The sequence below is a fragment of the Phoca vitulina genome, unplaced genomic scaffold (genome assembly GCF_004348235.1).
Source record: "Phoca vitulina isolate PV1807 unplaced genomic scaffold, GSC_HSeal_1.0 scaffold4, whole genome shotgun sequence".
Taxonomy (NCBI): domain Eukaryota; kingdom Metazoa; phylum Chordata; class Mammalia; order Carnivora; family Phocidae; genus Phoca; species Phoca vitulina.
The window spans coordinates 17,109,401-17,134,565 of NW_022589707.1; the positions used below are offsets into that span (position 1 = coordinate 17,109,401).

General features: G+C 39.0%; 1 protein-coding gene across 1 annotated transcript in view; it reads right to left on the minus strand.

Annotated features, from left to right (window-relative positions):
• Nucleotides 1–25,165, minus strand: part of SND1 (staphylococcal nuclease and tudor domain containing 1) — a 409,526-nt gene that overhangs the window by 216,303 nt on the left and 168,058 nt on the right. Inside the window, exon 12 of the mRNA XM_032401299.1 lies at nt 11,106–11,206. Within this exon, the coding sequence (XP_032257190.1) occupies nt 11,106–11,206 (101 nt within the window). The remainder of the gene's footprint in view (nt 1–11,105; nt 11,207–25,165) is intronic.

The following is a 25,165-nucleotide window of genomic DNA, read 5'->3' on the forward strand; positions in this document are numbered from 1 at the left end:
TTTTCAATAAATTACTTTTATTAAGGGATAAACTGTATGTGCATTAAACTTCTTGAAACATGAAAACTTACTTATGAATACCACTTGTACCTTTATGCAAGTACTTATCAATCATTACTGTATTAACATAGCATACGTTTAAGAATTAGAGGAGGGACGCCTGGGTGGCTCAGTCGGTTAAGCGTCTGCCTTCGGCTCAGGTCATGATCCCAGGGTTCTGGGATTGAGTCTCACATCGGGTTCTCTGCTCAGTGGGGAGCCTGCTTCTCCCTCTCCCTCTGCCTGCCGCTCTGCCTACCTGTGTGCTCTCTGTCAAATAAATAAATAAAATCTTAAAAAAAAAAAAAAAAGATTTAGAGGAAAAATGGATATAAGTTAGCCATCATGGTAATTTTTAAAAAGTGAGAAAAGAGATAAATCCAATTGAAGGGCCTGGCATGGAACAATAAAAATGGACTACTAAAGGGGCGCCTGGGTGGCTCAGTTGGGTGAGTGTCTGACTCTTGATTTCAGCTCAGGTCATGATCTTGGGGTCCTGGGATCGGGCCCCACGTCAAGCTCCCCGCTCTACAGGGAGTCTGCTTGTCTCCCTCTCCTTCTGCCCCTCCCCCACCTCTCTTTCTCTCATAAATAAATCTTTAAAAAAAAAAATGGACTACTACAAAATCCAAGCCATAATCCAATGAGGCATTTTGTTTTGTTTTTTAATTAACCTACAGGCAACTACTACATACCAGGCATTTCCTATATCTTACTTAAGCTAATACTTAGAACATTCTGTGAGGTAGCAGTTTATCAGTGGATTAGCTTAGCCAGGAAGAATGTTAAAACTAAGAAGAGGATGAAATATAAAAACATTCAAGAAAAATCCTTAAAAAGAAGTTTGAGTGAAAAAAAAATAGCCAGAAGTGTGTGAGAGAGGACAAAGAAAGAAAGGACAGGGCTGGCTGGCTCAGTCAGTAGAGAATACAATTCTTGACCTCGGGGTCATGAGTTCAAGCCCCACGTTGGGTATAGAGATTATTCAAATAAATAATAAATGAACTTTTAAAAAAAGAAAAGAGAGAAAGAGAAAGGACAGAAGCCGCTAAATATGAAATTAACATCAATGGCAACCAGTCGAGTTCAGAGGCTTGGAGCTGATGTGAGAACTTGACTGTTAGGTCTTAGTATATATGCTGAATATTTAAATGCATTAGTACATTTAATCCTCACAACCACCCGATGAGATGTGAGATTATTATATCTAAATTACGTAAGAAAAAACTAAGGCCCAAGATTGCACAGCTATCCGGTAGCAGGGCTGAGGTTTTACATCATGTCTGTTTATCTCTAAAGCCTACTTTTATCAGACACCCAATAACAACTTGCCTTAGACTTCATGGTAACACTAGGTCAAGTAGTCAATTTTCCTGTTCCTAGATTCAATTCTCAAGAAATAACCAGCACTCAAAAGGAATACCCCCCACATAAAAGCTATTATATTAGCATGATTAAACAATGGATAATTTCCCTTTATTTCCTTAACTTCTGAAAACATTACAATTTTTTTTGTGATTTTATTTATTTATATTATGTTCAGTTAGCCAACATATAGTACATCATTAGTTTTTGATGTAGTGTTCAATGATTCATTAGTTGCATATATAATTTTTTTATTACTTAAAAAAAAAAAATCAATTCACTCAGCATGAACTGGAGCAAATCCCCTGTAAGGCAGCATCACGACTGGGAGATAACAGAATCTACAAAAACTCCATTCCTATTTACCTTACCACTTTGTACTGTGCCGGCTACAGGAATTGTAAAGAGAAAGGTGCTGAGAAATGGCATATAAAAGACACAGAATTTTTGCTTATTGGTAACCATGTCAAATGTCCCCTCTCCTTATCACATCAATTGCATTATCCAAAAGAATAGAGAAAGAATGCTTGAGGGAGGTCAGAATGGCAGACTGAGAACTTATGTCCACATGACATCCTTTACAAGGTCCCACTGAAATGACAGAAAAGACAGATATGGACAAGAATAGAGCCCTAATGGTGCTAGAGAACAAGAAAAGTGTGTTAACAGCGTATCAGAAAGTTTGCACAAATCCTGAAAGACAGAAAGCAGATGGGATCTGATTGGTGGAGAATTGGCAGTGCCTCAAGGGCCTTTATTGACAAAATACAAAGCACCACAGCGACGAGGCTTTGGGAACATCATTTGAGCAATTAATCAGGACCCACATTCAAAAGAGCTGGACCAGCCAGCTTCATTCCTGTCCCTATGATTCCCACAAAGTTATTAAGACCAGAGGGTTTTGACCCTTGGCAGATATCCAAGAAATAATCTACCAGCAACCACAGGCATTTCTTAGATCACATACTATGTGTGTTCCTGAACAGTTCACATTCTATAAAACCACCCGGAAACCACTGAACAAACAGGGCTTGAGAAGAAAAACTGGGTTATGGGTAGACTACTTAGGCCCTATGGAACTTTCTACTAATAAAAACAGGGGTACAGTTAAACCTCTACTGGCAGAGTAGCCATAAATCACAGGGCTCCCATACTTTCTCCTCCTTCTAGAGGGGCTTTGTTTCTACTAGAGACAATTTTAATCAAAATATAAAATCCAACTTAGGCTGTAGCCTTCTTCATTAATCCACTGTTTAAATACTGGAGGAAGTGTCTTCACAGCTTTTTCAACTATCCTAGCAGGGTGCTACTGGGGTTAACGAAGCAGAAAGCAGAAAGACACTTAAGTAGTCATGACTTACACTAAAGGAAGATTTCTCAACTTTACATTCTGAGATTTTTCTTTTTCTAAGTCTCTCTTTTGCTAAAGCTCTACCTTTAATTGGGAGAAGGCTTACTTATAAATTCACTATTTTAAAGTATCTGAGAATACCATTTCTAAACCAACACAACTCAACATTATGCCAGTGAGATTCCCCAGATTACCAAGGTCATGTATAGGACAATTCACGGTTATAGAACAGAGGGTAGGTGATTTAACCGGGGAAGGACCTTAGATGGAGGTTGTAGCCTGTGAAAAACACTGAGGCACAGCATTTGAGACTGAGTCAGACAAACACATCAAATCCCCTTCTCTCCCCACCCCAGTAAAGCACACGTAAGTTTGTCACCAGCCAAGGAACGCTGCCTTTGCCTTGACAGATTTAGTGGGGTCTGAACTTTGCCTGCTTCCTCTATGTTCCAGGTCCAAACACTTCAGGTACCCCACAAGGAAGGGTGCCTCTGATACTACCTGCTCACCAATGCCCTTTCATGACAGAGACATCTTGGGGAAGCAGGCATAGAAACTGCAGAGGGGGCGCCTGGGTGGCTCAGTTGGTTAGGCGACTGCCCTCGGCTCAGGTCGTGATCCTGGAGTCCCAGGATCGAGTTCCGCATCGGGCTCCCTGCTCAGCAGGGAGTCTGCTTCTCCCTCTGACCCTACCCCCCTCATGTGCTCTCTCTCATTCTCTCTCTCAAATAAATAAATAAAATATTTAAAAAAAAAAGAAAGAAAGAAAGAAAGAAACTGCAGAGGGACACCATGCCAACCCCAATCTGGTCCTTTCTTCATACATATAAATCAAGGTTCCCCAACTATTTGAGGATTTATGAAAGAAAATAAACAAAACAAACAGAACATTTAGTCATGGGGGATAATTCAATGGAAAAGGGTTTTTAAATTTTTAAATACTATTCTCAGACAGAGAAAGAATTATATTTGTGGTGTAGGAACAGGAGGCTATTAAAACACTTGAACAAAAAATTTAAATATGAGTGCTGAAATAAAAAAAACAAAATGGGCTAGATTAAGAGAATCATCTCTGTAAATTTCATAGCAGAAGAAATCATTTCAGTTTTGGAACTACCAATACATTCCTGATGCTTAATACAGTGCTTAGTACACACCAGGCATTTTATAACTACCTACATGAACTAATGAGTAAGTGAATGAATGAAGATGACTCAATATGCATGGCTGGCTGGTGAAGCAAGCCGAAAGATAAAGTTGAAGACAGCTCCTTGTATGTAGAACAAAAATGCAAAGTCTTATAAAAAAATAAAAGTAAATTTACAGAGATATAAAGCATAAGGTACAATACTGACCGAATTTCCAGAGTCAGAGGCAAAAGGGAGAGAAAGAAAATAATTCAGGAAGTAATAGAAAAAACATCTCCAAGTTGAAGACGTGAGTGTTCGGCCCACTGAATATGCAGCAAAAAAGGACACACCTAGAAATATTTCAATAAATTTTCAGAAAACCAAAGATAAACAGAGCCAGGAAAAAAAAAAGTTAAAGAAATGGAAATTTAAAGGAATAGAGATCAAATTCTCATAAACATTGGTGAAGCAATACAACAACATGCCTTCACAGTTCTTGGGAAAATAATTTTGAAGCTAGAATTTCATAGAGAAACTAACAATCAAGAATATAGGCAAAACGAAGACATTTTTAGACATGCAGAAATTCAGAAGCTTTACCACCCACGCATGTAAAATCAAGGTTCTTCACCAAATCAAAAGGAAATACCACAAAAAGAATGAACTGAGACACAAGTGGCAGGTGCATATGAAGAAGTATAAAATGGGGGCGCCTGGGTGGCTTAGTTGGTTAAGCATCCGACTCTTGATCTCAGCTCAGGTCTTGATCTCAGGGTCATGAGTTTAAGCTCTAAGCTGGGCTCCACACCCAGTGTGGAGCCTACTTTAAAAACAACAACAAAACAAAAACAAAAATACAAAATGAAGAGACACATACACACACACACAGAGAAAAACACACAGGGAATTAATTTAACATTTCTCTGGGGATAAAATGACGTAGGATTTCTTTTTCTGTAGGTCTTCTCACTCGATCATACTTGGTTCAACAGTAACTTAGAACTACTATGGGGTGGAGGTGGAGGGTAAATTTTTTTGGGTTAAACTCACAAGCAAAGCTTAGAAGACAATTACACTGACAGAGGAGTAATGTAATAAATCTTGAAATAGAAGAAAAATCTTTTATTTATTTATTTAAGAGAGAGCAAGAGAGAGAGAGAGTGCGGGGGAAGGGGTGCAGAAGGAGAGGGAGAGAATCTCAAGCACACTCCCAGCTGAGTGCAGAGCCAGATGACGGGGTGGGCTCAATCTCATGAAGCTGAGATCACGACCTGAGCCAAAATCGGAAGTCGGACACTTAACCGACGGAGCGACCCAGGTGCTCCAGAAGAAAAACTTTTAAAAGGAAGGAGGAGTCCAAAAAAGGTAGCATTCTAACTTTCTTATCTTTCAGAGAGGGAATTACTCTATAAAGTTAATCAGAAACAGTAATTGAACTTTATAAAGTTCACTAATAGTAAAACTTAAATAATATAACAAAATTGGGGGTTAAAGGAAGGAAATAATAGTGAAAATATTAAAAAATATTCATCTTTTATATAAGGAAGCAAATAGATACAGTTTAAAGTTAAACATTTTTAAACCCGTAGTGTTAATTTATAAAGCTATAAAGATAACTGTCCAAAAATTAAAAAGCAGACATGGCTAAGAAGTTAACATCTATGCTTCCATGGGAGCATCTGTGGGAGGCAGTGGCCCAGTCAGTGACATTAATATTGTCTCCATACTTCCTCAGGTGCAAAGAGTATCTTCAGGATGCTGTAGGCAGCTCTAAGTAAGAACACTAGGTCCAGAAAATTTGGTTTCAAGAGGCCACTTTTTTTCCTATGTTTAGCTTGAAAGTCAGATATTAGTATGTTTTAAAATCTGAAGACTTGAGAGATAGGAGGTTTGGTCTGATTGTGAAAGCCTTAAAGCTACAGAAAAACACTCAAGCCAGAAAAGCTGGGGACTGTAGGACACTTATTCCTACTGTGGCTGAGAAAAACCAAACTAGGATTCAAAAAGGATTATTCTAGAAGAAGGACTAGACCTGACTTCAAGCTTCAGTCACTTATAGAAGACTTTAGGAAAGAAGTATTCCTGCAAACTGGAACCAGAGAAAAAGGAAAAAGAAGCAGAAGAAGTCTCATCCCTTGCAAGTGTGACTGCCTGGTTTACATAAATATAATAAAAGACAAGCTCTATCTATGAAGAATCCAGAGAGACACAAAGAAAGTTCAAAAGGATGGCTTTGAGGCTGCTGGATGACTGTCATTAGAACAAAGAGGTAACTGAGATGTCCCAAGTCCAAAAGATCTTCGACAATACCTCTGGCAGCAAGGCCTCATACTTGTGTGGGCATCAAAGGAGCAGACAGCCAAAGGGCAAGGCAGGAAAGTAGTAGAGGGAGACATGGTTTCAAAAAGAATGTTAGGAAAAAAAAAAAATCACCCCCCCTCAAAATATGACATTGTACAAAAACAGGCCATTTTCCAATTGTTCCTATTCTACAGTTTCATCTCTATGTCATTCTTTCCAAAACAGGTCATGTCAATGGTCTCCCACCATTGTGAAATACTTCACATGAGAAACACTGGGGAAATATCTTAAGTGATACTGCTGGATCTGTTACAATTTTCCAGGGCTGGAGTGGTGCTAAATGTGAATGTGAGTATGTGAGGCTTAACCCTAAAGTTGTATTTTTCAGATGCCCCCTTATAAATGTGAAAAAATTTTAACACCTTTCTTTAAAAAGGTGACATGCAGAAAGAGTGAGCAACCAGTTAATACATTATAATATGGGTTTGCCAAATTGGAGCTTCAAGTAATTGGGAAGTCCAGCACAAGAAAGGTCACCCCAGAAAAATCTCACTCCTCAAGAAGGCTCTGACAATAAAGAAAGAATGAGATTTTAATCACTGAAGCTAATTACATAGAAGACTAAATCACAAGAAGAGTTATTTAAGTGTCTTAAATACAATAAAAAGTAATTAACAGGAAGCGCCATCTTGACAGCTTCATGTCACAAACCAAGCCTAAAAGGCTCAGCTAATTCCCAGCCCGGGAGCCAGAGAATGAGAAACAACTCTAAGTTTGATCTTTTTATTTTTTATTTAAACTGTTTTGATTAACAGATAACAACTCTTGCCAACTCTACAGTGAAGTTCATCAAGAAAAAAATTTTAACTATTAGAGGAATGATGAACCTCGTTTTCATTGATTCTCTGGAGGGCTAGAGATAAGAACAGAAGACTGCCACACCAGAGGTACCTCACAGAGATCCTGTGACTCAACTCCCTCCCCTACACAAAAAAGAAAAACAGAAGGACTAGACTGAACCGTATTGAGGATACAGACAATTCACACAGTTTGACATGTGAAATACACCAAAAAATCTGCTCTGATATAACTGCAAGAGACTCCATCTCATCTGCCTCCCCCTCCTTATTACCCTGTGATCAGCAGCTTGAGAGATGCTCTTCCATAGCTAGAGGAGCCCAGCTGATCTCTTGGAACAGGAAAAGCCTCTAGATGCTATAAAAGCCCGTATTTTGGTGTAAGCCTACAGAGGTTGATAGGCATAATTTGGATCGGATGACTTCTTAATTCTGCAACATTTCTACCAGCTTGAACAAAGACTGTCTTTCAGAGAGATGATGCATTACTATAGGAGCTCTCCTAAATGACCTTCCTTGACCTGACCTGTACATTCCAGGATTTCAGCTGATGCCAATCAGAATGGATGAGAGCCACTCAGACATACCTGTGCACTTCTGCCCCAACCTGTTGAGTCATTTGTTTCTGATCCCATAACTATTTATACTTGTTGTCCTTGTTATTTTTAATTATGTACTCCATTAAATATTTTATTAATAACTGAAAAAGGAGTACATAAAAAAACGTGTGTTTATGAAAACAGATGAATACTTTTAAAAGGTTTAATAAGATGAATGGCTTTCAAATGGCTACAAAATAAATGAGGGGGATGTAAATCACAAAAATCTAGGGTTTCATAATTAGTGTTTTTAAGTACTTATTCTAAAGAGGAAGTTATGCAATTTATCAGGTTATGAAATAGTTAACCTACTCTACCCATATATCAAAGATTTGGAAATATTTGTACATTTTTATGTTTAAAATGAAATGAAAATATTTTAGATTAAAAAAAAAAATCCCTTCTCTAGACAGTGTTTTTGAATAATTAACCATTACACTCAGAAAAAAGGCTGTTAGTATACCTAAATTCTGACTATAAAGCTGAGTATTTGAACATTATTTATTCATTCAACTTTTTTATACTATTATTTGGAATGATTTGCAAAAGTACAGAAAATTCACAAGAATAAAAACAAAATTAAGGCAAAAGTAAAAGTAAAATCAAGGCAAGGAAGCTATGAGTACGAATGGAACATAAAAAGCATAAGAAGCATTAAAATGTTCTTCTTCCAGAAACAGCCTATCTTTGGCAAGGACGTCCCAATAACCAAACAAAAAAGGAAAACTATCCAATACAACTTCTCCAGTATTGATTACATAACAACAAAATCAGGGCTCAACAGAAACAAGTGTCCCAGTATTGCCTGTTAAGCTTCATAAAGGGACACTCTGCAATATAATAAACAAATAATTCAAAAATTTATTGAAACTCCTACCATATACTGAATACTAAGACTACAACAGGGAATGTGACAAAAATCCCTATCTTTAGGGAGCTTACGGTCTAGTGAGAGTTTGTCTCAAAAGTATCCGTAAATCTCAGTTATTTCTCCTGAAGGCAGCCCAGCAGTTGTTTCACAAAGTCTAGTTTAGTAGAAACAACTCTATGAAGAAACTCATAATGCATCCCAGGCACCCTGCTAGGCTGGTCTAATCAAGGAGACAATTTAGGTATCTAGAAGAATCAATACGCTGGTAAATACTTTGGTAAATCATACAAAAATAGTATTTCTTATAATCCAGTTACAAGAACTGAGAGGTAGGGGCTCCTGGGTGGCTCAGATGGTTAAGCGTCTGCCTTCGGCTCAGGTCATGATCCCAGGATCCCCGGGATCGAGCCTCGCATCAGGTTCCCTGCTCGGCGGGAAGCCTGCTTCTCCCTCTCCCTCTCCCACTCTCCCTGCTTGTGTTCCCTCTCTTGCTGTGTCTCTGTCAAATAAATAAAATCTTAAAAAAAAAAAAGAACTGAGAGGTAGAGAAAGGTCAAGGTTATCATCCCAGGCACGAACCTGAAGTACAGATAGTCAATGCTGTCTGTCAATTAAGACCCATCAACTTGTGTTAACCAACCAAACTGAAAAAAAGATTGATACTTTCTTATGAAGAAGGCTTGAGAATCTGACCAAAACCTTGGTTGGAACAGAGAGTCACCTAACCTTTGCAGAAAGGCATGGTAGCCTGAAGGAGTAATCTCCATCAAAGCCAAGATCAACACAGTCAGAACCTCAAGGTTTCATGGCATGGAGCACGCCCACAGCACCCTACTATGGAATTTTTAAACTAGCTGTTTCAAATTGTCCTATAAAAAGAAAAAGCTCTGTAACACACTCAGGTTATATAGATTTTAAGCAGTGTGAATTTACTTTAAGAATACACCTCAGTGGTAACTAAATGAAATAACCTACTCTAACGGACTGTTAAACATGGGTGGAAACCATCTACAAAAATAAAGATGTAGATTTTTACAGTAGTGACACTGTTGCTTGTACCAGTATATTAGATAGCAGGAGCAGTTATTTACTGATATGACTCCTTGTTTGTGACAGTTAAAATTTTAATATATAGGAATACTAACTTTCCAGCTCTCCATAATAGAGTAGCATGCATCCAGCTCCTAAGAAGTAGTGACAAAGTGATAATAATCATTATTGCAACTTATACAGACAGGAAAATGACCAAAATATGTCCTAGTCTCTCCCATGTCAAAAATATTATCTGATTTGTCAAGATTCTACTTCTAATAAAGCCTGTCACTTGTGATGGTATTAAGGTAGTGACAACAAAAGCCTGTATTGAGTTCCTCTCCACAAAGTCTCTAACTGTTGTGTGAACAGTAATGTTTATATAAATATAGGGAGTGATAACAGTGACCAAAAATAGTTATTGCCGAAGTGTGATAGCGAACGAGCAGAAAAGGTTCCTCTTTGGTATGAGAGCTTCTGGAAGGTACATTAGCTGCAAGATCCTCTTTCCTTTCAAAGGCACGCTGTCGCTTAGAGGTATTTCTCCTAATGGGCTCCATTGTACTTTCAATAAGACAATCCCTGTTTTGATGGGAAACCTATTCTTTTCTTCTCCTCCACTATGCCCCCTTAAAAGAGAAGAAAAATACCAGTTTGGTAACAAACAGCACTTAAGATTGTTAACTAGAAATGGAAACAACTGGGGCGCCTGGGTGGCTCAGATGGTTAAGCATCTGCCTTCAGCTCAGGTCATGATCCCAGGGTCCTGGGATCGAGCCCCACATTGGGCTCCTGGCTCAGCGGGGAGCCTGCTTCTCCCTCTCCCTCTGCCTCTCCCCTGCTCATGCTCTCACTCTGTATCTGTGTCTCAAATGAATAAATAAAATCTTTAAAAAAAAAAAAAAGAAATGGAAACAATTATCACGTTGGTATATTTTACGCAGAGTAAGAACTGCTACTGGGGACTGACTGACTGTTTTAATATTCATTGTGGAAGCATGGCCCAGCAGGCTGCAGGCTTCCTCCTTCCCCCGTCAGATACCTCCCTTGAAAGACTGTTCATCAACCAAGTTCCCAAGAGACTTTGGAACAGAACAGGATATGGCCAGCACAAAAGAGAAAGGCCCCATTATCTAATGAAAACATACGTCTGTATAAAGAAAATGTCCAATGAACCCTTCTTCTTCCCCTGCCCTCCCTTTTTTTGGGGGGAGGGGGGTAGTCTATAATTGAACTTCCTAAACGAATGTGCAGATAATTTTTCCACCTAATGTTGGATAGTACCTAGGGCCTGACAATAAATGGCATTATTAATAGTAATAATGTATGCTATATAGTGCCAAGCACACAGAGCCCAGTAAATCTTAAACAATAAAAGAATATGATTAGCTAATGAATGATTATAAAATGCTTTGCAAATGTAAAGTACTACACAGACATAATAATTAAGCAGCACTGTGTTAAGAGCAACAGAAAGCAAATCAGAGAGAAAAGAAAGGAGAGACGTGACTGAGGACAACTTGCAGCTCTGGCTGAGTCCCTGCTGGCCAGGACACTCACATTCCTCCAATGGTGACAGTGGCACATGTCCGCTCTGAAAAGGCAGGCACCGTCTCTGTGGCTGGGCTGGCTGGTCTAATGTAGTCCACAGTCACATTGACCTGCAAATAAAGAATCAAGGAAGTTAAGGTTGAGAGTCTGCAACACAGCTCACTAGCAGCCACATGTGCCTGCCCGGCTGTGAAAGATCACCTCGCCCAGTTTGATTTTCCAGGCCGAACACTTTTTTTTTTTTTTTTAAGATTTTATTTATTTATCTGACAGAGAGCGAGAGCAGGAACACAAGCAGGGGAAGTGGGAGAGGGAGAAGCAGGCTTCCCGCTGAGCAGGGAGCCCGATGCGGGGCTCGATCCCAGGACCCTGGGATCATGACCTGACCTGAAGGCAGATGCTTAACGATTGAGCCACCCAGGCGCCCCTGGCCTAAACATTTTAAAAAACAACAATTGAAAGATAGCTGAACCACAGACTGGGAGAAAATATCTGCAAAAGCCTTATCTGACAGAGGATTGCTAACCAAAATATGCAAAGAAGTCTTAAGATTCAACAGTAAGAAAATGAACAACCGATTTAAAAATGGGCTGAAGACCGAGACATCTCACCCAAGAAGACCTTCAGATGGCGACGATATTCTCCATTGTGTATCACTGGGGAAATATGAATTATAAAACTACTGAGCTACCACTACATTAGGATTGCCCAAATCTAAATGCTGACAACAAATGCTGACGTGGATGTGGAGCAGCAAGGACTCTCACTCACTGTTGGTGTGAATACAAAACAGCATAGCTACTCTGAAAGACAGTTTGGTGGTTTCTTATAAAACTAAACATATTTTACCATATGTTCCAACAATCACACGCCTGGGTATTTATCCAAATGAGTTGAAACTTATGTCTACACAAAAACCTGGATAAGCATGTTCATAGCATCTTTAATCATAACTGCCAAAATTTGGAAGCAACTAAGGTGTCCTTCAGTAGATGAACATATAAACAAACTGTGGTACATCCAGATAATGGAGTATTATTCAGCACTAAAAAGAAATGAGCTATCATGCCATAAAAAGACAGAGGAATCTTAAATGCATATTGCTAAGAGAAAGAAGCCAACCTGAAAAAAACTGACATATTGTATAGTTCCAATTATATGACATTCTGGAAAGGGCAAAATTATAAAGACAATGAGATCAGCAGTTGCTGGGGGTCAGAGGGAGGAGCGAGGGATGAAGAGGAAAAGCACAGGGGATTTTTTAGGGAAGGGAAACTATTCTGTATCATACAATAATGATGGACACGTGCCATCATACATTTCTCAAAATCCAGAGAAAGTAGAACACCGAGAGTGAACCTGATTTAACTATGGACTTTAAGTGGTGATATATCAATGAAGGTTCATCAATTATAACAAATGTACCACTCGGGTGGGGGATGGTGACAGTGGGGGAGGCTGTTCTTGTGGAGAGGTAGGGCATAAATGGGAACTCTCTATTTTCTGTTCGGTTTTGCTATGAACCTAAAACTGCTCTAAAAATTTAAAAGACTGGGGCGCCTGGGTGGGTCAGTCGTTAAGCGTCTGCCTTCGGCTCAGGTCATGATCCCAGGGTCCTGGGATCGAGTCCTGCATTAGGCTCCCTCCTCGGCAGGAGGCCTGCTTCTCCCTCTCCCACTCCGCCCTTGTGTTCCCTCTCTTGCTGTCTTTCTATCAAATAAAAAAAAAAAAAAAATTAAAAGACTGATACCAAAAGAGAAAGACAAGTGGCCAAACATTTAAGGTCCCACGGATATTCCACTTGACAGAAAAGAGGTTGGCAATATTCCTGCAGGAGTCCTAGATAACATTATGTAAAGCAGTTCTTTAACCTTTTCAGACTCCCTTGAAGATCTGTTTTTTAAAATATGAAATGCCTCTACAGAAAAACTGCATGTAATTTCAGTCTACCATAACTGTTCCAGAACCAAGTTAAGAAACATCAAGGAGAACAAACAAGATGACAGTCACAAGGATGCTCGGAACAAGTATCACAGTATGTCAATAAAATGACACAGCTAACTACACACAGGACCAATACAGTTGAAGTTAGGAAGTTTTGGGAAACAAAGGGATTGAATGGACTAGAAAAACTTTAAATTTCGAATGAAGAAAAGTGTATGTGTACAAATAGGTTAGGAAGCTAGGAACTTAAAATGAGAAAGTTGTCTAATCCTAATATACATTATATGGATATGGACATACGAAGCAATGATCTTTATGAAAACATTTAAGAAGAAACAAGTATGTGGTATCCATTAATAAACACGCAGTGTCTGTTTTACAGAACTAAGGTACATGCCTGGTTTCGGCCATGGCCAAGGTTTATATATCTGCATGGAAGAAAATACACTGGATCAAGCATCCTGAAGCCATCCTCATAGTCAGAAAGTCTAGAATCTCGTTTTCTAAACATGTCTTTAGTTCCCACTGATCAGCTTAAAGACAGCATATTGCATAGACATCAAGTTCAGCCACAGTGCTGGTGAGCACGATTAAAATCCTTTCAAACTGTCTGTTCCTCAAAAACTCATTTTAAAAATGAATACAGAAATTTTGAAAAGGACAGCTGCCTCAAAATTCGGATTGTCAGATCACTCACTTGAACGCTCCATCTAAATCATGGTTTAAAAGCAACAGGGAGCCCTACCAGAGAGAAAGCCAAATAAGGACTGAAGGTAAGGTAAATCTTTCTTATGAGAAGTACTGTCATAACACAACAAGACAGACAAGAAGAGAATATACAGAAGGTCCCTAAAGTCAGGTGTATATACCGAAATTATTGCTAGGCCTCATCAACTTGTCTAAAGCTAAGGAGATGGGTACCTATGAGGGATATGATCAGACTAGGGGCGGGGATGGGGTTTAAGAACTAGTCCCTCTTTCACAGAGGTTTTAATAGTTTCCCTGTATGCAGCTGGCCAGAGTTAATACAGGCCAAAGACAGGCCAAGGAACGAGAGGGGCTACAAACAGAAGGATGGCTGACTCAAAACCCTCGGAGAGGAAAAGCTTGTCCCCAAGTTGTCTGCAGTGACACACCCTGGAACTCTGTATACTGGCAAGGCCCTCAACTAACTTACAGAAGCAGGAAGAGAGCCAGGAGAGCCCCTGGATATCTGCTTAAGTCATGGCAAAATCACACAGTTAATCGGCAGTGTACAGGAGCTAAACCTCAAGGGTGCCCATACCATGGAATGTAAAGGAACTCAGGGCTAAGATTAAAAAGGGCATAGCCACAGAATATGGTGGAATTGGGGGCACTTGGTGGGAAGTCAAACATTATGTGGAAGTGAGGAAAGAGGTCCACATATCTGTGTTCTCACCTGATCCACTTAACAAGCTCAAGCCCACAATTCTGTTACAATGGAAACATTCATCCTTGCTTAAAAATAAACTAAGCGAATCTCAAGATTACCTTGCACCTGCCAAAGCCAAGCCTCTACCTCAGCAGACAGGAGTGGGATAGCAGTTCTTCAATGCAAATACAGAGAGTAACATTAGCTCTCTACGAAGAGAGCGTTAATTCATCCAGAAGGCCAAGTGAGTAATGGTGGTGGTGATGGTGGGGGGGGAATGATAATTAACAAAAATGAACACCTGTCCATCTTCCAGGTCAGAAGGCCAAAAGGCACCGTATTCCCAAAACTGACTTCCAGGAAAATAAGTGGGAAGACCAAACAAACAAAACTTTAATCTTCAATAACCTAAAGAATCAATAATTACATTCATCTCCCAATTACTTTCTTCCTTTATCTAGGAAAAGAACTGCAAGTAAGAGATTAAAAAAGAGCTCTTTTGGGAGGCAATATTATTAAAGTAAACCTCAAATACAAATGAGGCCCTGAGAACAGCCCACAGCCAAGACACACACCTGCAGGCAGCCATGACAAACCAAGAATTAAAGTCAATTTATAATTAGCATTTATGTCCCTCTCCTGTGGATTCTGAGATCTGTTTCTGTACCTTGAAGCTATCTCTAGATACTCATCACTGACTTGTCGATCACTTAAAAAAGAGCCACAATTTAAATAATTTCAATTAAAACTGTAAATCTTAGCAAGGTCTTTGAATAAATCATAACTTTAGTTTTGTGCTTGTGGGTTAAGTACATACGGAATGGTAGGAGTTAAAAAGTAGCAGGTTAATGCAGATAGATTCCTCATTTATCAAGCAAAGATACTGCTGGAATGTTTAGTATACAAGTATTTAACATGTACATAACACAAAGGGCCTGATCTCTGATCTCTCTTTACAGCAATGACCCCAAGGAGCCCTGGGCTCTTGCTTGGTCCCACTTACCTCTCACAAAAGAGTCACATCCCAACTTTGGATCTCACTTTTTCACCTGGAAAATTTAGAGCACTAGACTAGAACCTTACAGTCACTGAACTCTCGAATTCCAAGATAGCCAAATATGGTGTATTATATGGCGTTTTTCTTAGGTCTTTGTAATTCCTACCTTACCTTTACTACAGTATATTGGAACACATAGATTGTAAGCTCCAGGAGAAGGCAGGTCATGCCTTTTACTCACTAACACTGTTGTCACAGGGCCTGTACAGGAGTAGGAAGGTATATAGTAAATATCTATTGCATGTATGGATATATGTAATCAGGAGCCCTTTCAGACATAAAATTCTAAAGGACACCTTTGAAATGAGAAGGTTCAATTTTGAGGACTACTATGTCAGGTTGTTGACCTTTCCGCTGTTTTATATGACAAAAATATATTTATTTAAAAGAGAGGGGAGAGGGGTATTTTGAAATCATGATAAAGCTTTAATCACAGCCATTCCTGTAACCGGGTAAGCAAGCAAAATACATATAATTTCCCATATTATTTGTTTCTCAAACACATTTTCAAAGAAAAAAAAAGGGCACGGGGGCAATCTAATTTGATTCATCCTTGGTCCATTAGATTGTAGAGTACTCCTTTCAAGGACCGTTCAGAGAAATGAAAATGAAAGCTTAAGACCAAATTTATATCACAATCTCTTATAAAGCATGAAAGCAAATTAGTTCAACAGAATAGCTTTGGGCCACACCTACAGAATTCTGAGGATCTATGGATGGATATTCTTCATCCAACTGATCTCTCAAAAAGCCAAACTACCAAAGAACTTCATAGACTTCATGGTAGTGATGATAATGAAATGACAAAATGACAAAATCTGAACCATGTATAAAGGATAAGGAAGGGAGGAAAAACAACTGCATATCCACAACATTTCCAGGTCACAGCCTGAGTTTAGTATTAATATAACTAGGGCTGTTATGTAAGGCTATTTTGCATAATTATCATATAATCCCACCCACTATTCCCCATGGCCAATCATAAATTCACAAAGAGCTGTAATAAATACCCTGCCTCTGGAAATAAGCTCTTAAATGACCCCCACCGCTCTCATGACAGAATTCCCAGGTAGTTATGAAAAGCTTCTATGCACCCCAGAAAAGACAACATCGCCGTCTGGGCAAGTCCAGCTAATGCACCCGGAAGACAAAAGTAAGTAGAACAAACTATTTTACGCAGCTTAAATAAGAGCATGGACTCAAGCCACCAGACCGCAAGGTTTGGTTCCCAGCGATTCTACGTAAGAGCTTGTGTGAACTTGGATTAAGTTACCTAACTCCTCTATGCTTCAGTTTAACATGGATAACTCTGCCTATCTCACAGCTATAGGAAGAAATGCATTAATAAACACAAGGCATTTAGAACAGGGCCAGACTCAGAGTAAGCTCTATGTGTCAGTTATGTTTAGATAAACATGTACTGATGTTCTTGGAGAGCCTGGCACAAAGTTAGTGCTAAATAAGTGTATGTGAGATAAATAAGTACATGAATACATACATATATGCATAAATAAGATGCATGTTGACTTAAATCATTAGACTACTGAAATCATTAAGTAGAAAGACTCAATTAAATACACTTTTCTCCTTAAGGAGCCACAGCAAACAAGAATATGTACTTCATACATATTCATCCCAACTTAGAGATAAGTAGGGCTTATTTTAAAGAACGACACACTATTTAGTATTTACTTACACATTTTCTAGATTAATTTTGTAGGTACTAGTTATTGAAGATTTTATTTACCAAAGATAATTAAAGCAGAGTGTTGGGAATAATCTCAATTAATTAATAGGTTAACTATAGATATTTTAAGAGGATACTCCTTGCCTTACTAAATTAGGAAGACAACGAACAAAGAGACCAAGTCTCCATTTGTCTGGACAAAATAGTACCTTCCATAATACTCCTCAATATTTATGTATGCTTAATCTTTCTTCCCTGCTAAAAAGCACCTTATGTATTAATTTAAAAATATATACATCTCATATTTTTCTATTTTCAAACAAATTTTAATTACCCATTCACATAGATATAGGATGAGCTTCAAAACAAACTGCTGAGGAGGCGCCTCTTGGTCCACTTCTGGGCACGCTCTCAGCTTACCTCCCAGCCAAGCTCGCTACTCAGATGCAAGCACTCGTGGAGCCACTCCACCCCCAAAGAGGACATCAAACCTACCTCCTCCCAGACAGCACGGGGTCACAAAAAGACCATGAATCACAACTAAGAGCAACATATGTACATTCATATTTTCTAGTAGCAACATTAAAAAGGGAAAAACAGATGAAATTATTTTTAATAACATTTCCTATTTAACTAAAAATATACAAAACATCCTATCAACAAATAACCAATATGAAAAAGATATTGAGATTATTTTTTTTTTAAAGATTTTATTTATTTATTTGACAGAGAGAGACACAGTGAGAGATGGAACACAAGCAGGGGGAGCGGGAGAGGGAGAAGCAGGCTTCCCGTTGAGCAGGGAGCCCGATGTGGGGCTCGATCCCAGGACCCCGGGATCATGACCCGAGCCGAAGGCAGACACCTAACGACTGAGCCACCCAGGCGCCCCAAGATTATTTTTACTTTGATATGAAGTCACTGAAATCCGGCGTGCGTTCTGCAGGTCCAGCACATCTCCATCCGGACCATGCACCTTTCAAGTGCCTGGAAGACACATGCGGCTCTAGTCACCACACTGGACTGAGGACACCTAGACTCTCTCTTAAGGCACAAGAGTCTTAGCCTCATCCTCTATTACATGATCCTACCTATTGTGATTCTAACTTTCTCCATTTCTTCCTGGGAGCTTTTGTTATCTTCTATTTTATGAATCCCTGTAAACACTCTGAAACCAAATAGGAACAAACATGGTATGAAAAACAAAATGTTTATTCATTTTCTTTTAAAAAATCTGTTACCTGAATACACCAGAAAGCTTTGGAACTTTCAGTTCCTAGAAACAATTTCGGATGTGAGACTAAATTTGTACAAAGGGAAAAACCTTTAATTTATGACTATCATTGTAAAATATATTCCGTTCTGTATTTGATGAAGATACTTTTCAATCACTTCTACCATTTCAATGGTCGAGTTTTATTTATCCTTGATTTGCTGACATAATTCTAGAATTCTTTACCTTAGTGGTTGGAATTTATTCTACTAGATTGACGGTGACTAGAAATTCAGGTTAAGGAAATATCTGCTTTTGTAGTGGTGATTAATACTTCTGCTCAGTATTGATTGATATTACTAGAAAAAAAATGAGCAATTGGTAGATGTGAACTATTTAATTATATAACCACAATCAAAAAGCTGAAATTTATGTTTCATTAGGATATCGCTGAGCTCAGATCTCTCTTAAAAAAATTTTTGCAGAAGGCCAAACTGGATAACCTAAGCAATTTTACAGGTAATGGACAAAAAATTATACATCTACACTGCAAAGATAAGGAAACAAAAAAAATCCTCCCTTCCTACCTCTCCAATCCAGCCTAGCTGTACTGTGTAACATCCCTCCCCCCCACTTTGAAATCACTGTAATTAGGTGCTAAGGCTGGTTGTTTATTCACATATATTTATGTTGCTCTCCCCCATCTACAATCACCCTTCCCAACTCCCCCACAGAGTTAGAACTATTCTGAGCATATTCCAGTTTCATCAATGGAATGTTAACCTATAGTGCTTACAAACTTGTGTAAGCACAGAGGCAAGGAGCATTTTTATTTTGATGTATTTCTGACAAAATGAACTCCCTACCCCCCACCACCCTGCTGGATGGGCAGATGCTTTTATCTGTTTTGAGAGGAAAGGCAGAAATCCAGCTTAACACAGGGCCTGTGGAGATGCTGAGAGTCTCTACTGACATTAAGCATCCGTTTAAGTGGACATCACTGCTTCCTGATAAGCATTCAGTTTGGTAAATATTTAATTAAAAGCATACACAGGCATGAGATCCACAAATACATGTGAAAACATTTTATATAAGGACCCATTAGAGACTGGTAAAGATTTCTAGAAGTAGTGACTTGACAACCATAACATTAAAATGGTCTCAAAATATTCCTTAGTTTATGTATGAGGTAAATAACGGCACATATACAGTTTCGAAAATACAGTTTTGACAACTGAAAATATTTCAAGTAAATCTGATGAGGATCACAGAAAAACAGAGACCACTATATGAAAATAACCTCACAGCTGCCAGTATTTTCATTAATCCTCTAGAATCTTCAGCCCTTACAAGCATGCAAATGAATGTAAAAAGTATAATCTGTGTTTGCACGAATGCTCCATCATCTTATTCATTACTGTATCATGATGTAACTCAACCCAATACCTAATTGTAATACCACAGTGTCCCTAACAAAGAATGCTGAGGCCCCACAAGTAATACTGGAAACTGTCCCCAGTGTCTCCCCCTGGTTCTTCTTATTCCTCCTCAGAGCTACCATCTCCCACTGCTTTCTTCTAGAGGATGGAAGTTGCATGAGGGTCTTTTTTTCTCCCCTGCACAAGTGTCAGTCACAGGCATCTGTGTCCAAAATTTCCAAGGTCAGCAGCAGTCAGGGGAAATTAAATCATTTCGTCCAGAACTCTCCCTGGAGGAGTTCCAGCCACACAAGCAGCACAAATACACAGAGATCCTTATGCCTTTGTGTAGAATACACACAATGTCACTCAGTTTTTAAAACAACAGCAGTAATAAAACTGAAAGGCTCAGGGATATGAAGAAAGAGGATTTGCTTAATGGCATCTGAGAAGAAGAATTACTGGGGGAAAAGGAGATATTATTAAGACATGGATAAAAACAAAAGGTTACATTTTCTCTGCAAATATATGCCAGTCTATGAAGAAAATGTCTCCACTCACCAATAGGACAAACAGCGGAACCTAAGCAATAAAGTGGGGGCTAACATATTCACCTTGTCAAGAGTTCCAGTGAATCCTTATTGCTCTGGGGGCTCGGTATTGCTTGGGTGAGCAGAGCCAGTATAGAAAAGCCAGGCTGCATTCACTACCGTTCCAAGCACACCCATTTCTCCAGCATGCCCGTGAGCTGGCATTCAGACAAAGGAAATACATATTGAGGCAAATTAACTAAAGGCCAAAGGTAGAATGGTGAACTGAACTAAAAGAAGTGTATTATGACCTCCAAGAAGAATTATGAAGAAAAATATAATAATTCTTAAGGAATGCCTGCCAATGGCACAAAGAAATATAGCCAAAGGATACAGCTCTTCTGTATTTATATAAATTATTCTTGGTTTTGATGCTAAGAAAAGATTCCAAGATAAACAGATGTTAACATCGTAAGTCTTTCTTCCTTTAGATATACCACCCTCTCCCTGTATTTCACAGAGAAGATAGAGGCCTGCTAAATGAAACCAAGTTCCTTGATCAAAGGCACAGCGTGCACAGAGCAATAACACCTAAGGTCAATGCCTGAAACTACACACAGAGACTCATCAAAGACCATCCTGCATTGCATCTGTGTCCACCTCCAAATCCAGGTCTCTTGACTTATATGCAGCCACTGTTTAAAAAAACAAAAACAAAAACAAAACAAAACAACAACAAAAAATAGTTTATATGCATATAGTCAACTCTCCAGCCCACAAATACATATTTGGAAACCAGGTGAACATAAAAATGGACGATAAACCTAGGTCAAATGCATTATTTGCATACCTAACTGCCTAAATTCATGCAGCTAAGCTTTGGGCAGCTATACAGACAAGTCTTCGAGACTCTCAGTGCCCCAGTCTCCACTGCTAACTTATCACAGACATGAAGTAAAAAATTGCTGAGGTTCTTCAAAAACTTAAAAACAGAACTACTGTAAGAACCAGCAATTCTACTTCTGGATATCTTCAACTGAAGGGAGTGCCTGGGTGGCGCAGTCAGTTAAGCGTTTAACTCTTGGTTTCGGCTCAGGTTGTGATCTCAGGGTTGTTGGATCAAGCCCCGCGTCTGGCTCCCCAACCCAGCATGGAGTCTGCTTAAGTTTCTCTCTCTGCCTCTCCCTCTGTCCCTCCCCCTGCTCGCACACTATCTCTGTAAAGAATAAATAAATCATTAAAAAAAAAAAAAAGAATTAAAAGCAGGGTGTCAGATATTTGTATCTCATGTTCACAGTAGTACTACTCACAATAACCAAAGAGTGGAAGCAACCAAAAGTCCACTGATGGATAAATGGATAAACAAAATGTGGTACATACATACAATAGGATATAGGTCGTCTTAAAAAGGAAGGACACTCTGACACATGCTATTACTTGGATGAACCCCAAGGACATTATACTAAGTGAAATAAGCCAGTCATAAAAAGAAATACTGTATGAATCCATTTAAATGGTATGTAGAGTAGTCAAGCTCAAAGAAATAAAGCAGAATGTTGGCTGATAAGGGCTAGAGAGAGGAGGGAATGGAGAGATGTTGTTAAATGGGTACACCGTTTGTTTTGCAAGACAAAAAAGTTCTGGAGTTTAGTAGTGTTGAGTATATTACCATGCAACCACACAGTACACTTAAAAATGGTTGTGATTATAAATTTTTTGTAATGTGCATTTTACCACAATTAAATATGTGTTTTTTGTTTTGTTTTGCTCAGGATTTTCTACTCACACACATTCCATTAGGCAATAACTTGGCAGCACGAGCCAGGCAAAGGTCAGACAACTCTTACCTCAGACCTAGCCAACTCCAGAATCTCAAAAGGATACTTCCATCACATTCCCAGAAAACAGATGTTTACCCAAAGGCAATAATAATGAGAAGTTATGTCCAATAACCCATTAAATAAAGGAGCAGTCTCAGACAGTCGTGGAAGACACATTATTCCACCCCTCTCAGGATATGAAATACCTTTATGTATTTTCCTGATTTCGACAAAGAAAAGCCAATTCAAGCTGCATGTCTAGGTACTACAAGTCTAACTAACTGTTACCTGCTCCACCATTTCTCAGCAGCAGTCATAGAGTAAGACAAGAGTAATCGACAGCTCATTGACTTCTTATAAAATTGTCAAATAATTTTGGATGTGTTGTGTTTGGACACATTTCCTCCAGGAGGAACAGACCTCCCTTAGAGATCTGTCAAGCGTAGATGTAGATTTTGGGGGAATTTTCATTGCATTCCACTATAATTTTTCCACCTCCGTCTGGTTCTCCACTTAAATCTAATCACTACTGCCCATGCTTTTGTCTAATGAGCCTTCAATTTTCATGTGCTTCTCTAAGTGCTATTTTCCCACTGTTGGCAGACACCTAAATTGGTATAACATCTTTGGAGGTCAAACTGACAACTGTACTAACACTTACTATGTAGATGTCCTTTGACCCAGCAATTCCAATTTAAGGAATTTAGTCTATAGAAACAAAGATGTATGTGCAAGGCCTCTGTCCTTTGCATTCATGGTAGTTTAGCACAAAAGCATAATTACAAGTTGTGGTCTATCTCTCATAGCAGCCCACGAGTTCCAAGTTGGTAGTGGCCATGGCTCTTTTTTTCCACTAGTATATTACCAGCACTTCTCAGTAAATATCCCATAGCTGTTGAAAACAAGGGAGATCTATATACTCTGCTTTGGAAACATGGCCAAACAAAAAAGCAAATGTGCAATGGTACATACAATATAATCCTATTTGGGGAAATTCAGGACACGGATAGAAAGATAATCTGGAGGAATATACCTAACAAATTGTAGGAATATACCTACAATTATAGGGTACATTCGGTTTTTCACACCATAAATTTCTGAGATTAAAATTTGTAAGTTACATTTGGAAGAGGAAAAATAAGATTAAATTTAAGAAATGGTTAGTTGCGATAAAATATATAAAAGATAACATGTACCTTTACTAAGAGCAACAACAACGACAAACTGGCCTGCTCAAACCAGACACTTCAATGCTGAATATATATTACATCACACTAGTTCCCAGGCTGTGGCCAGTGTCACTGTTCAGTAGTGTCTGCCAACCAATAAGAATTATGCAGGGCAGGCTAAACACTGTTAGAAGGACACAATCATGAGGGCTTCCGGGTGCCCAGTGGTGTACTGTTTCCATGGCAGGTGGGCATCACTATCTGCAAATGAACTGCCAGTCTCGCTGTGAGCTGATAATGATGCTGCTGCCACCACCTGCCTGCCATATGTCTTCTCTACTTGTCACGTAACAAGGAACCGCATTTTGGCACGCCGATCACCAACAAGTCTGATGCTACTGGTTTATGTTTGTTACACCTAGCTGCAGCCCTTCATATAGCTGAGGAACAGTGGATCAAAGACACAAAATATTACTCTACCAACTGACCATGCACTAAGCTCCAGTATTCTGCAGCAGGCTAACCTGTTCTTTTTTTAGTTCTAAGGCCAACAGCTACTGCCTGAAGGGCTATGCCCCATCCCTAATTCATGCCCTGATCCTGCTTCCCACTGGTAGAGCAGACAGGGAGCACAGATTTCCCACTGCAACAAACTGACTTCATTCTGTCTCCCTAAATCATCACAGGATAGCCAACAAAACCTGATGTCAACCCATGGGGTTTCCTTTTTTAGTATAATGTACTGCACAGATCAGCGAAGGCTGTGACATCAAGAGCCAAGAATTAGTGCTAATGGAACACTGTCTCATAGCAGCAAATAATCCGAAAACACTCAAATATGGTAAGATATATGTTTGGTGTACCAATAAACTGCCACCAGCACTGCTCTACTATACCTCTAACTCATACATTCAAGTCTGTATCTAACAGAGAATCTCAAAACATAAGGCTTGCTATCTACACCTGGGCAACAATCTAGTAACTAGTTTCCAAAAAGGAAAGCCGGAGATTCTCGAAACCAGGTTTAGATAAAACATGGTGAACATACAAAAGTGAATGGAATCAATCACACATGTTAACCAAATGTCTTGCATTCCCACTAAAAATGGGAACTTACAGGTGATTATCCTACAGCACTTTCCATGAATTATCAAGTCACTGCGCAAGTATGGATTTCCCTTAATGAGAGGACTCCTCATATATTTCAGAGGCCACCCCTACTATCCACTATTTAACTCACTGGGTGAAATGCCAACCAGCAATAGCATCAAGAAACAAATACCAAGTGCTTCTCATGATTCATTCAGCAGCCATTCCACCAACATGCAGATGTACCTTTTCATCTTTGAGATAAAATTTATATAAAATTCACCAGTGTAACCATTTTAAAGTATACCAATTTAGTGGGTTTTAGTATATTCACAACGCTGTAAACCATCACCATTATCTAATTCCAGAACACTTTCATCACCCAAAAAGAAACTCTTTATCCATTAAACAGTCACTCCCCGTTCCCCCCTTCCCCTAGCTCCTGGGAACCATTAATCTACTATCTCCTTGCGTTTGCCTATTCTGGACATTTCACATAAATGGAAACGTACAGTAAGTGGTCTTTTGTGTCTCCTCTCACATGGTCTAACGCTTTTAATGTTCATCCAGGTTGTTCCACAAATCAGCACTTGATGTCCTTTTATGGCAGAGTATGTGTACTATGTGTGTATACCATACTTCATTTGTCCGTGAAGATACGCTTTTGAGATTGCAGCCATAATAAGAGAAAGTGCACGGAGAACCGCTTTAATAAGATCTTATTATAATAACAATAATCTTATTTTTTA